Source organism: Ostrinia nubilalis, chromosome 22 (assembly GCF_963855985.1).
Source record: "Ostrinia nubilalis chromosome 22, ilOstNubi1.1, whole genome shotgun sequence".
In the NCBI taxonomy this organism is placed as follows: Eukaryota; Metazoa; Arthropoda; class Insecta; order Lepidoptera; family Crambidae; genus Ostrinia; species Ostrinia nubilalis.
Window position 1 is genome coordinate 8,416,265 of NC_087109.1, and position 14,797 is coordinate 8,431,061.

The 14,797-nt window shown below is 36.0% G+C and overlaps 2 protein-coding genes across 2 annotated transcripts in view; one reads left to right on the forward strand and one right to left on the reverse strand.

The window, feature by feature from the left end:
• The window catches only part of LOC135082994 (RNA-binding protein fusilli), a 105,706-nt gene that overhangs the window by 38,671 nt on the left and 52,238 nt on the right, over positions 1 to 14,797 (forward strand). The window contains exon 2 of the mRNA XM_063977754.1: positions 3,240 to 3,338. Within this exon, the coding sequence (XP_063833824.1) occupies positions 3,240 to 3,338 (99 nt within the window). The remainder of the gene's footprint in view (positions 1 to 3,239; positions 3,339 to 14,797) is intronic.
• On the reverse strand, positions 5,600 to 7,364 carry LOC135082797 (putative nuclease HARBI1). Its single transcript, XM_063977558.1, has 5 exons — positions 6,848 to 7,364; positions 6,496 to 6,777; positions 5,954 to 6,341; positions 5,740 to 5,873; positions 5,600 to 5,650 (listed from the first exon to the last, which is right to left on the reverse strand). The coding sequence occupies exons 1-4, from the start codon at positions 7,100 to 7,102 to the stop codon at positions 5,743 to 5,745; spliced, it is 1,056 nt and encodes a 351-aa protein (XP_063833628.1). The 5' UTR covers positions 7,103 to 7,364; the 3' UTR covers positions 5,600 to 5,650; positions 5,740 to 5,742.

Genomic DNA, 14,797 nt, shown 5'->3' on the forward strand with positions numbered 1-14,797 from the left:
TTGTTTTCTTTATTGCATGCTAAGATGTATTTAGCGAAACATGGACTTTATTTTATGTATTTGACCATCATTATGTTACCTGTTTCTGGCAAATAAATAAATTTGAATTTGAATTTTATGTTAATTGATGATCCCTTACTTTCATAGAGGGATGATTTAATTACCTACTTGTTTCTGGTCCCAAATATTTTGAAGTCATATTCAATAATACACTAATGTGGGATTACAAAAACCAAATTATTATTAACAGGGTCATGAATTTCACAATTATCTGAGAAATGTAGAGTTTACAAAAGCTTTATGGGCAATTCGTTAATTTCTATACGTTTGATCGGCAATCAGGGGCACCATTAATATTCATGTCTTTCGTAACGCTGACCTTTAGGGATCGAACCCAACACCCAAGTGTTAATCGACTTGAACTTCTGTACTTTTGGAGTCTTACTCAATGTCAATAGTTTTGACGCCCTTTTAAATATGCCCATTGCCCATTCGTTTGATAGCAAATTCGTGGGTTCGTATTCGTGCCTGTAACTTTAGTATGAATAGGTATTTCTTAGAAAAATATCTGAGTTAATTAAGCACGAATAGTGAAACCTCAAGCAGTTAGGTACTTCTAGCTAGTGTACAGGCAGCTTCAAATATTTCGTGACAACTAAAGTAGCCAAAGAGTTTCTTAAAGTAGGTAGGTATATTATAATATTATGTATTGATTGGTGATAAGAATTAGAATATTTATCAGTATTAATTTAATCAATCACTATTAAACTCATAGGTAAGTATTATTACACTTGTGCGATAAAGTCGCAAGCACTCTTATCTTTTGTTAATTGCAATACAATTCATTTATTAGTGCATTTACATCTGTAATAAATAGGTTGGTATCAACAATTCAATCTTGTAATTATACAGGGTGTTAGGTAAATGGGTATATGAGCCGACGCTAGCCCATGTTAACATGGGCATATCAGTGTTGGCAAAAAGTTAATCTGATTAATGATTAAAATCATAATCTTTTTTTTATTATGATTAATTAATCATTAATGAAAATTTTTGATTAAGATTAATTAATCATAATCATTAATCGTTAATTTGATTATTTGATTAACTATCTACTATTTTCATAAGAAAAGGGTTGGGGGTGTATGAAAAGGTACCCGCGACTTATAAAATGTCTAGCAAAGGGGGGATCTGGAGTTGATCTGTCGTTTTCCCAAAAAACTGCGTCAATTTTCACTACTCAAAACACTTATTAAATCGCACTAGTTTTGTTTCTCACAATTCCTTCTATTCTTCCGGTATCCTCCAGCAAAATTGGGTCAGGAAAGAAGTTAAGCGGGCTGGCTGACGATAGGGGAGAAGTCCCCCCCCCCACCCAAGGTAGGGGCAAGCGTGGGCAATTCAACAGAAAGGTGGGGTTGCTAAACTAGGAGGTTTTGCGTGTTGGGGAGGTGCAGGAGAGTTCGTACCAGAAGTTTCGAAGGGGAGGGCCACGCGTGGGCAATTCAATAGAAGGGTGGGGTTGCTAAGCTAGGAGGTTTTGCGTGTTGGGGAGGTGCAGGAGAGTTCGTACCAGAAGTTTCGAAGGGGAGGGCCACGCGTGGGCAATTCAATAGAAGGGTGGGGTTGCTAAGCTAGGAGGTTTTGCGTGTTGGGGAGGTGCAGGAGAGTTCGTACCAGAAGTTTCGGGGGGAGGGCCACGCGTGGACAATTCAATAGAAGGGTGGGGTTGCTAAACTAGGAGGTTTTGCGTGTTGGGGAGGTGCAGGAGACTTCGTACCAGAAGTTTCGGGGGAGGGCCACGCGTGGGCAATTCAATAGAAGGGTGGGGTTGCTAAACTAGGAGGTTTTGCGTGTTGGGGAGGTGCAGGAGACTTCGTGCCAGACGTTTCAGGGGGAGGGGCAAGCGTGGGCAATTCAATAAAAGGGTGGGGTTGCTAAACAAGGAGGTTTTGCGTGTTGGGGAGGTGCAGGAGACTTCGTACCAGAAGTTTCAGGGGAGACTAGGGGTGAGGGGCAGGTGGTGGGAGTGTGGGGTTGCAAGTAAGTGCTGGAACGGTATGGGAAGTGGACTGATATCCTCCTACGGGAGGTTGGAAGACTGCACCGGAAGTTTCAGCGAGGGAAGGGGGCGGGGGGCAGTCTAGGTTACCTTATATTTATCTAGATATGACCTGTCATAGAATTGTAGCCAAAAACCAAACATCTAATATTAGAAATATTCAATGTTTTAACATTGTTTTCGATAGAACATTTAAGAAGTTAATCAAGTTAATCAAATTAATGATTATTGATTAATGATTAACAAATTAATCATGATTATGATTACTTTTTTAATCATGATTATTTTAATCAGGATTAATTTAATCATGATTAAAATTAATCAAATTAATTAATTGATTAAAAAATTAATTGATTAGTGCCAACACTGGGGCATATAAATGGTATGGTGAAGTCAGAAATTTGATATCAACATTTTAATTTTTTTAATTTTCATACAAAATAAATTTTATAAAATCCGATTTGTATGAAAATTAAAATAATTAAAATGAAGATATAAAATTTCTGACTTCACCATACCATTTATATGCCCATGTTAACATGGGCTAGTGTCGGCTCATATACCCATTTACCTAACACCCTGTATATGTTTCAATGTCAATAAACATAACAATCAACAAAGCCTTCGTTGAATTTTCTGCTTACCCAAAATGTCAATTTCATGGAAATTTCATTTCATTTGATTACATACATAGTTTAGGAGTGATTATTTTGTAGTTGTAACTTCTCAGACATTGAGCTTCCTGGAGAGAGACTCTCTCACTTTGGCACAAAAGGTGCATGTAGGTAGGTATACATACAGCCGTTTGATATCCTGAATTTTGAATAGCATGTAATCACAAGCTTGCTACTAAAAATTAAATTTATTCAGGAAGAAAGAATCAAATTGTTCAGAGAAATCTATAATATAACAACGCCTGGACCAATTTTACCAATTCTTTTTTTTAAATGTTCGTTGAAGTCCAAGGATGTTTTTTACGGCGAGAAAAATTCAAATAATTTCCAGGAAAACCGTAAAAACAGCCCATTTTTCGATGACGATCTGTGACAAACGAAATTTCACGCGGGTGAAGCCGCGGGCAAAAGCTAGTAAAGCATAATTATACAGGCCAGTCCGTGTTAAAATATCAATAAGCCAGTGTCTCTAGTTATATTAATTAACTTCTGTTTTGTTTCAGGTGATAGGAGAAAGAGAGTATGCAGTTCGGCCGACACGGAGAGACGGCACGGCGGAAGAGCTACAGACTGGCCAGCCCTTAGAAGTAATAGTTAAACAGGTATGTACCTTAATCTATTAGATATATTATTAACCCTCACTAATTAATCACGAAATGTTAGAAACTATAACATCTAACGGTCTTATTCATAATAAAATGCTAATATAGGTTTAAAACCTACATTAGCTAAAACGTTTGATAGGCTTAAAACACTCTTATAAACCTCTGATAAAAAACGTTATTCATAATCGTTTATAAACCTTTGATAGCTAAAACAGAGTTTAATATTTTCTTTCCACAGACTATACAAAAAGAATGAACGAAAAAAGCTTTTTTGGTGATTTAACTTGATGGACCATGTAAAATCATAGACAAATCGCAGAAAAAAAAAACAAAAAATTGGCAGCTGTGACGTTTTACTTACTGACATTGACATTTGGCACGAAAATTTAATAAAGTTTTCGGTTTTTTCGATCAACTCCCAAGTTTTATCAAACTTTTATAAAACTTGGGATTGTATGTTCTGGATTCTGTACCTCTTACCCTGTACTCTGCAATAAGCTCTTACGACGACCCGGCTAGTTACATCGGATACTAATTATGTCCATGACGAAGGAGAACAGACCGCCTAAAAGGCAACGATCAGAAAACTGGTTGGAGGAAGATAAGGTAGTACTTATTTTTAGCCTGATAAAGTGCCTACTAATTTTTGTAGCATGGTTTTATTTATGTTTGACGCCTAGTGTTTGCTTTTCAGTATTTGCTGAAAGAGTTGGTGAAAGAAAGAGTAAATGCAATCGAAAATAAAAATACAGACACTAACACGAATAAACGGAAGGTTGCGGCTTGGGCTGATTTACAAACAACGTTGGTACATCTTTTGATTTCTGCCTTCAATATAAAATTTTGCCTTTACCTGTAATTCAAAATCCTGTCATTTCTTTTTCAGGTTTAATTCAATGTGCGCTGGTATGAACCGCTCCATTACCCAGTTAAAATCGCAATGGAGCCTCATAAAAATCAGTGCGAAGAAAGACAAGACCATTGCTAGGCAGGCTCAAATTAAAACTGGCGGTGGTCCACCATTATCAGTGCCTGACGATAGGGCTGATGATATAGCATCTTGGTTGCCCAATGAATTTGTAGTCGATGTTAACAGATTTGACTCGGACTCAAATAAAAGTGAATTAATTAACATTCAAGAGGAGGAATCAACTCAAAATACGCAAGATCAGGAATTGATAAATAATGAAGAAATCCAATATGAATTGGTGGTACTTGATGAAGAAATAGAAGATACACATGCTTGTACTACTAGAGGCATATTGGAAGATAAAGAAAATAAAAAAGTAGAGGCAAAAGAAAATAAAGCAAAACCTAATTTTAAAGCACCAGCAATCAAAAAAAAAAGGAAACTGTTAAACAAAGAAGGCTTAATTGATTTAAGCAAAGTTAGGATTTCCGAAATTGCAGAAACAGAATCAAAATGCCGGATTGAACTGCATGAAGTTCAAATGGAAAACGAACGGAAGAAAGGGAGAAACTTGGATCTTGAGCATCAATTATTACAGGAAAAACTTAAATATTACACTCACATTAATAAAGAATAATAAGTCTTTTGATGTTAAAGTTTTTCAAGTACTAACAGATTCTAAATAATAAGTTAGTTCCTCCCTTACTTCTGTTTGTTTTTAATTTGTATTTTATGCAGTTCCAATCCGCATTTTGATTGTGTTTCTGCAATATATTTAGACGGCTATGAATATGTTTACTAGTCATAACTTAATAAGAGTTTGAGATTACTATTAACTAGCTGTTGCCCACGACTCCGCCTGCGTAGACTACTATTTCTGTAACCTACAGGATCTGTGCATTTTTCCAGGATAAAAAGAAGCCTATATGTTATTCGAGACTATATAATCTATCTGTTTTAGCAATTTATTTGTTTATAAGAATTGAACTGTGATTTTTAGTAAGTAAGTTTAATAATTGTACTTAAATTAGTGATATAAAGTAAATACACATATGCCTAGTCACAAACATTCGCCTTTATAATAATAGTGTAAATTATGGTTATTTTGTTTTAAATGTAGAAGGTTGATAACCTCCGAATAGAAACGTTTATACTTAAGCAATTTCTTTGTTTTAAAGAATTGAACTGTGATTTTTAATAAGTAAGTTTGTTGAAACTAATTGTACTTAAATTAGTGATATAAAGTAATTTGTTTTGAATTTTTGCAGAATAATTGCTTTTTTAAAGAGAACTACAGGTTTTGTTTTTGTGATAGTAACAAATTGGACTGAAAATTGAAATACAGGTATTTTTCAATCAAATATTCTTTTTATTTTCATTAAGATGCCAGGAACAGTATCTGAAAAATTAAAATACAACATTTTCATGAACTCAAATGACATTACATAAAAGTAAATCGTTGGAATTTATCAAAATGTATTTTAGTACCATTCAAAAATGTTGATTTATAAAATTTTGTAGTATCAACTGCGACCTACGCCTCAACAATGAAGGTCGGTTGTCGTGAACACTGTTCTCCGTCGAAAGTTGCGGAGTTACAGGGACCTGCTCCATATGTTGTTCTGAAAAATATTATGAATTTGTCAACATTTTGTCATAAAGATTTGTATTCCTTATGTACAGTCAAATTGATAACATTTACCTAACAATGTGTCATTCATATCAATGGCTATATTATGTAATACAGCCAATGCTATGATCACAGCTTTTCCATTTTGGAGGCTTACTGGTAAGCCATGGAGTAGGCATTGGAACCGCTGCTTCCACACCCCAAAACACCTTTCAACAGTGTTCCTAGTTGAGATGTGAGCATTATTGTATGCTTCTTCTTCTGGACGACTAGGCCTTAAAATAGGTGTAAATAGATATGGCAGAAGAGGGTAGCCCGAATCGCCAATAAGGCGTCCTCTAAACTGCCTATCCTCAAATCGTTGTTTTATATTGCTCTCCATAAAAATTCGACTGTCATGTGTACTGCCTCGCCATCTAGCCACTATATCCATTATTTTGAGGTCAGCATCACAGACAACCTAAAATAAAAAAAACAGTATCCTGTAGGTAATCCATCCAATAATATAGTGTTGAATGTTGCTAAAATTTAGATCATACAAAGTAAAAATTATAGACATTATTAAAACAAATCTTTCTCTGTTGTAAACTGTATAAAATCAAAATATATTTTACCTGAACATTCAGGGAATAATAGCCTTTTCTATTAATATAGTACTGGGCCATGTCACCTCCGGTTTTTTTAATTTTAATGTGGGTGCAATCTATGGCTCCTATCACCCCAGGAAAATTTTTAATTGCTCTAAATTTGGCACTAATTCTTTCCTGCTCTCCTATAGTGATAGGCATTTTGATGAAGGAATTTGCCTTATTCGCGATTGCATGCGCGACTCTGGCGCATATCCGGCTCACTGTCGGCTGACTTAGGCCATGGAGGTCACCAGCATCATCTTGTACCTGAAAATGTATGAAAATAATTATAGCAGCCACGACAAAGGGATAAAATAAAACACTTTTTTGTGCTTACCTCACGACGTCCCCAACATCTTATGGCCACTAAAACTTGCAGTTCAGGACACGTGCCACCACCTCTAGCGCTCTGAACCAGATCATCTTCCACCAAATCTATGATGGTGCGCACTGTGTCCTTATTGAACCTATATTTTATTTTAAAATTTAGGTCCCGCAAATCGAATGGGTTGCTTCGTTGGCGGTAGAGCTTTCTACGTCGCGCTGGGTCGGCATTATTGGCTAAATGCACAATTGCATTTATAGCATTCATTTTCACAAGCAAGGATCACAGCAAGGATATTTTGAATAAATAAACCAACGAAGTGACATTCATATGAAATGACATTTATAAAAGTTAGGTTAAAATAGGTTTATTAGAGCTTTAAACAAGGCCCGAGCTCTCGATAACTTATCACACAGTTATAAGAGGATTTTAGCGCTAAATGACGATTATGAATAACAATTTTTATCAAACGTTTTATAAACCTCTAATAAGCATTTGATAAAATGTGAAAAATGATTATGAATAAGACCGTAAGGGGGTAAAACGGGATCCACGCGTACGAAGTCGCGGGAGGCGTGTAATATGTCTAAGGCCTGGTTCCTGAAATTGAAATTTCCAGCTTGGGCGTGCTCATCTTCTATTCAAGGATCAATTTAATATGAAAAGTTCAGTATCCTTCCGTTTGGCCAAATTACTTTTCGCCAAATTTCACTTCGCAAACAACTTATCGCCAAAGTTTCATTTCCCAAATGAACTTTTAGCAACTGTACTTTTCGCAACTAATTCATTTGGTCAAATTATCATTTGGCAAATTTTTACTTGGCAAATGTTTTATTTTGCCAAACATTATATCCCAAATAATTTGTTTGGTCAAATTGACACTCTTCACATACTTACCCACTGTTACCCACGAATCAAAGCCTATGGCACATGATCATGGTTTTTACAAGAATTTTATGTAAAACAAAGAGATTGTAGAAAATAGTATGGTTGCAGAAAGTAGGTATTGCCCAAAATACTAGGTTAGGTTAGGTTAGAACAGTGACCCTTAACGCGCGAAGTGAGCGTGCCGCGGCAGCGGCCGCCGAGCGCTAGAATCACCTCTATTGTTAATGAATCATTTGGAAATTTCGATAAAAAGAGTTAAATATGAAAATTAATTTAGAACAAATTTCATATTAACTACCCACTAAACAAAATAATAACCACAAGCTAATTTGTATTCCATTCTATGCACCAATCAAATTATTTTGTAAATAGTTTATCGTGAAATATTTTTGCCAAATGAAACATTTGGCAAAACATACTTTGCCAAACAATAATTTGCTAAACAATAATATGCCAAAAACGACATTTGCGAATTAAAAGTTTGCAATAAGTTGTTTTGCCGAATGAGAATTTGCCAAATGAAAATTTGCGAAACGTTGTTTGCGATGTGATAATTTGGGAAACGTTTTTTGGCCAAACATTAGTAATCCGAAAAGTTCATAATTGATTAGAAGATGAGCACGCCAAACTGATTATTTCAATAAATTTAGGAAACAGGTCATATAGTCGTGTTATTATTATGGAAGGGCTCCCAAAATCTAGCCTTGGTGGAAATTCAATGTTTAGATTAAAACCAATCACAGGACAGGATCTACTCGTATAAAGTTTTAAGCGTCATTTCGTAATTAAATTATCTTCATTAGATATTTTTCCAATACATATTGTTAAGTGTGGTTAAGTTGTGAAATCTTGAGGTGATGAGTCAAGTATACACCTCTATCCAATCATCTAAAGTTACAATCCGTTACATCGAAGATCCGAAGTTCACATTTACTCGTATCCAAAACACACTAGGTGCTTATTTTCTCGTGTCTCGCAATACAAAACAATAATTATAAAGAAGCTCATGGTAATAATATCTAGCTACCAATTTACCATGGAATAATCATGCCAGCATTCCCAAGTATTCGTGATAATAGTATTTTGTAGGCTCTACCTACTTTCAATTTAGGTGCGACTCAAATAAGCAAGAGCCCAATTCTCTCTCATTTCTGAGCTTTTCGGACCATTGGAATAAGGTTGTGTTGTAAATTTTGGCCAATTTGGGTGTCACGAATTATTTGACGGTGACTGTATACATTTTGAAATACCTCTTAAAACTCCTGATTTGCAAATAATATACTATATTAGTCCAGTAGAATTAGCTTTTAAATCGGAAATAATTCCTACAAAAGATTTTATTGTTTTAATGGCTTCATTGGTTGCCCATTAAGACTCTCCTAAGTTTTCGACTTCGACGGAGTTGTGCTTAAGTGGTGGGGGCCCCCGAAAGAGGCATTTTTTCGGTTTTCCGGTTATAGCGCGTAAAGGACTTACCCTATCAAAAAGTGGTCTTCATGACGGTTGAAGGGCACTTAATCCTGCATTGAATAAGACCAAATTCATATGTTTTGGACAAACCGTTCTCGCGCTAAAGTTCGGCAAAGTAGAAAATATACGTATAATTAATGACCCTCTCCACGTCCAATGGTTTGTTACCCACAGGCTTCCAAGTCTTGAAAAGTTCACTGTGTTACCTACTGTGGCTGTCCCTCTTCCTTGTATCCTCCTGCATGACTACGTTGCCTAGCCGTATGCCTGGTCTAAGGTTCGACGCCAAAAATCAACAACAACAAGTTCATATTAAAACGCTGAAGAGTTTTTTGTTTGTTTGTTTGAACGCGCTAATCTTAAGAATTACTAGTTTGATTGAAATCATTATTTTTGTGTTGAATAGCTCATACATTGAGGAAGGCTATAGGATATATACAATCACTCTACGACTAATAGAGGCGAAGCAGTAAAGAAAAATGTTGCAAGCACGGAAAATAGTATTTAAACTATTTTCACGCGTACAAAGTTGATTTTGTGGCGTCGAACTTTGGACCAGGCATATAGCTAAGCAATGCAATCGTACAGGAGGGTACAAGGAAGAGAGGCAGCCACATTAGGTAACACAGAGTCGTTCAGGAGAGTGTCAGGAAGAGGTGCAGCAACCGCAGTTAAGGAACGGCTGGGACGAACAAGGATAAGCGAATCAAACTCGTGAGCCTTGTTAGGGTTACACTGGTTAAGGCGACCCTTTACAAGGCTTGGAAGCATGTGGGTAACAAGCCATTGGACGTGGAGAGGGTCATTAATTATACGTATATTTTCTACTTTGCCGAACTTTAGCGCGAGAACGGTTTGTCCAAAACATATGAATTTGGTCTTATTCAATGCAGGATTAAGTGCCCTTTAACCGTCATGAAGACCACTTTTCGATAGGGTAAGTCCTTTACGCGGTATAACCGGAAAACCGAAAAAACGCCGCTTTCGGGGGCCCCCACCACTTAAGCACAACTCCGTCGAAGTCGAAAACTTAGGAGAGTCTTAATGGGCAACCAATGAAGCCATTAAATCAAAAAAATCTTTTGTAGGAATTATTTCCGATTTAATCAATTTTTGTGTTTAATTCTACTGGCCTAATAGTACTCGCTCCACTGCGCACTGAGCCATTTCTATGCATTTCTATAGTTCCACTGAACGAAGTCAGGTAAATAAAGTGATTCTATTGGCGCTTGACAAACATTCATAACGGAGCTTTCCTATCACGTTCTTGGTGGAAATGCGCCTTAGGCTAGGCCATTGTGTAACCTTCATAATGAATGAAATTCTTCTTCTGACAGTTTAAAACTTTCCCCCGGGACAAACTTGACCTTCATTAGTTGGGTTTTTATGGCAGTCAAGCTGTAGATCCTGGCTACACAGGAGTTGCAAAGGTGGGAACGAGAGGTGGGAATAATCCCGTTAAAAAACCTTCATAATGCAAATGGTAAAAATGTCATAGAGATCACTTTGGTTCTAAACGACGCGTCGTCAATTAAGATGGAAGAAGTTTTTAATTTACCAAATAGACATAGGTAATTTCAGAATCGGGGCCAATATTAAAACGTCAGACGGCGTTAGTTCAAACATCAAAGTAGCGAACCACCTTCTCAATGTCGACCGGTTATGTGGTTTCATTCAGCTAGTCGTAATCATGATCGATTGCATTTTGAACTTGGTTGATTTATGTAGTTGCTAGGTACTAGTGTTGAATTCAGGGCTTGCTGGTTTTACAGAAATATTAAAATAAATGTACATATTCATAGATGAACGGATGCTGATGACGGAAAGCTATTTAGGCTACAGTTTTTTGTAAATTGTAGAGTCACTAATCTTTTTCATATTTTACAGTCAGTGAATTCGGACATAATTGGTTTTACCTTTTCAATATTTATAAGTAAATACCTACTTAAAATGACTTTATTTTCTTCTTTCTTTGGAAATTAAATTATTTGACGATCATAGGAAACCTCTTTTCTTTCAATTTAATTTTAACAAAACGTGTTTTTCAATACCCAAATAAATTGCTCAATGTAAATACAACATAACTACCATATTAATTATGGATTACCAAAATGTTCAAAACAATTTTATTTTCGTAGCTATTACCTACATAAATCCATTGTCAAATAAGTAATGTCCTACTTTCTGTAAACATTGTCTGTGAGTTTTGTGACAGAAATACAAACACGTGCGAGAGCTTAAGTTCATGGTAACTTACGAAAATTCTGACGACAAAAATAGTCCCCTCGATTACTTAGTAAAGTACTTACGTAGGAACATTAATAGTCTGTAATGTTCTTGACTGTTAACCAAGCGCCATGTTGTTTTCCTGTGCGGGTGGCAGCCATGATCTTTGCCCTGTGACGTCAGACTTCAGACATGCAACTTTTCTACGTGGTTCTGTGTAAATATTTGTAGTCAGTTTGAATATTTGCTCTAAGTATTTGCCAGGGCTTCTATGTCTAGTGGTTAGCGTTGAACGAGGCCCTGGATTTGATTCTCAAGTGGGACACATAATCTGAAAACCACTACATATCTGTAATTCAAAGGCTTTCTGGCTTTCTTACTCGTAGCATGAAAAACTTCTGAAAACACGACTCCAAACATTTTCGTATTTTCATTCTGCTGGAAGATTTCCCTGGTCTTGCAATCTCTGATAATAAAATTTATAGAGTTACAAACAGATATATACTTTCTCGTAGGTAATTTTATCATTCAATGATTATGCACTTTCAGTTTGTTCCAACTTCCAAGATCGCTTGATTTTTGGAAAAGTTTTCAATTTATGAAATTGTGAATTTGCATTTTCAAAATTAATAATAAAAAGTTAATAATGCACACACATAATTATAAATAATATGTATAAAACAAGCAATTACATTATCACGTAGCTATATGTAGCAATAAAACGTAAAGGTATACAACAGTATCTTATTTAACCAAGTGTTTTTGTTTTAAGCGACATCAGATTTTACATTTTTGCAAAATAGCACTTATTATAAAGCACATAAGATACCCCAAAGTTGAGCTCGATGTCCTCTGTCTGTACAAGGTACAAGACAGTGCAAAAATGAACTGGCAGTTGCATTCATTTGTCAGATGTTTAAAAAAGATGTCACAAAAATTACCGAAAAACAAATGAACATTAAAATTATAACTTAAAATTAAATAATGTCACCTCGAAATCGATTTTACCTACTGATTCTAATTTCTAACCTTAACTGATGCATATTACAAATTGTTGTGGTGTACTCGTACAAAAGAACTTAATTGTCTTTACAGTACAGTAACTCGGCTGAGTTACATTACTTTACCTGGTTTTTTGTATGGAGTTTAATAGACTTAACATTTGTTATAATTAAAGTAAGATGGTGCAACCCTGGGTACCACACAAGTCTTACAAAGAAATTGAGACAGAATTGCAATCTTCTTAAACCGTCGACTGCGTAGCCAGACATATTATGTTGCCTCAGATTGACAGTTTTTATATTCCGCAGTTTCAGGGTTAATTAAAATCCAACCAGTTCGACGTCATTAAAAGGAAAGATGTCAAAATCGCCAAGGGGCGAAACGAAACGCCGTAACTGCTAGTTACCTTAAATTCACATGCACACCTTGTTTATTACAACAGGTTGTAACGGGTTGGCATGACTCAATCAGACCATGGTATATTCCACTTGCCACATCGACTTTCTACGTGGAAATACTTTTATTTTTCTGTTATTTTTATGTCGGAGAAAGGGACGTAAGTGAACCGATCTTTTTGCTTGTACTGGTGGCAAAAAGGGAGTTGTTTTTCTATAAAAACATAAAAACAAAAATATGTAAATGGTTTATTATGATTAATGACATGCCGAGCCTCACCGGAGCATAACGCAACGTGTGGCAATGGCCTTTACGACGAAAAGTATTTTCTATACTTAATTAATTACAAAACCATTATTTTATTCTGTTCCACACTTCCACCATACCAAAACAATAAAACAGTATTACATAACTAAATAAACGTAAAAATTCTTATAATTTTTTTAACAGGTTAAATAATATACCTACTTAAGTAGCTTTTACCCGCCCGGTGTGTCCTGTCCTGTCAGAGAAAACTTTATCGAGTTTCCCTTTATTCCCGGTTTTTGATACCCCTTTCTAAAACCGGGATAAAAACCGAGTAAACTACGTTTTTCCTATTTTTCTTCTTCAAAAACACCTAAACCTATGGGAAAACTGCATGAAAATCCATTCAGTTCTTGAGTTTATTGCGTACAGACAGATAGACGCTGTGGATGCTGTGTTTTTTATTTTATGTAAGTAGTTCATAGTAAAAAAATTACGATCTTAATTTGGAAGATTATTTGTTTAAAGAAATCTTGACTAGCCTATTAAAGTTTAACAACCCCGAACTCGTATTTCTTTAGCAATGTCATAAAATCTTGAACGTGAGGAAGTTTCAATGCAGTCAAAGAAAAAGTTGTGTTATTCTGACGCTTTTTATGTAACTTGTTTGTATCAATTTAAGAGTTGTTTTGTTCTTCGTTTATATTGACACCACAGGTGTTACAAAGCCTACAAATAAAGGTCCATTCAGTAGTAACTAGTAAGTGATTTTTTTTAAACAAGGCATTGTTGCTCGGCAGCGTATATGACCGGAATCGCACCTGATGTTAAGTGAGATGCAGTCTAGGATGGTACATTATCTGCCCTGTAAGTGCCTATTCATTGACATGTATTGGTATTGCCCTGACGTCATTGTACAGTCGACAGCATATCAGACTACACGTTTTTGAAGTAAATTAGCCTCTATTACAGCTATCTAAGATGCCAATATTGAACGAGACGTGCAGTTGTTTCTACTCGTATAAAACCGGCTTCTGAATTGTGTAAACACTATTGCAATCATCCATTGCTGTGGCAAAACCAATCAGTGTGAGGACCATCTTTACGAGCCTTTGACGTATTACTAAAACATAACCATCCTTCTGGCGCACTCGAGTAAAAATACTGATTAATGCGAGTTTGTAAATAAAGGCCACTAATAAAAAATAACAAATGAAGGGATTTTTAATAAAAAAATATGCATGGAAAACATTTTATTTTTTACTGACGATCAGCAGAATCCAGGGCGTTACTTTCCAAATATTTTTATCCTATAAAATGCCGGAGGATGCTTGTCCTTTTAAATTCGTTCCAAAAGGCGCAACCGAACGCTAATCAAAGTGTTCCGTGAAGTCAGTGTCCAGTGCCGAAAATTAAAAAAAAAAACAGTCCAAAACATCCCGAATGCCCTCATTACAGTGCAAAATCGAGGCCTGAGCCCCGATTACGTTAACTTTTAACGTCTACAATCCAGACGCGTTTCTGATTCTGCAATACGATTGGTCAAAACAGCTGACGTACGCTGTTGAACGACCAATCGTATCGCAGAATCGAGAAGCGTGTCTGGATTGTTGACGTTAAAAATTACCGTAATCGGGGCTCTGTGTTTATCGCATCCCTGGAGCGAGTGTTGCACGGAAAATTGCAAGGAAGTCAGCTTTGACTTTGCGCTCCACTTTTTGCCGCGCCTTTAGG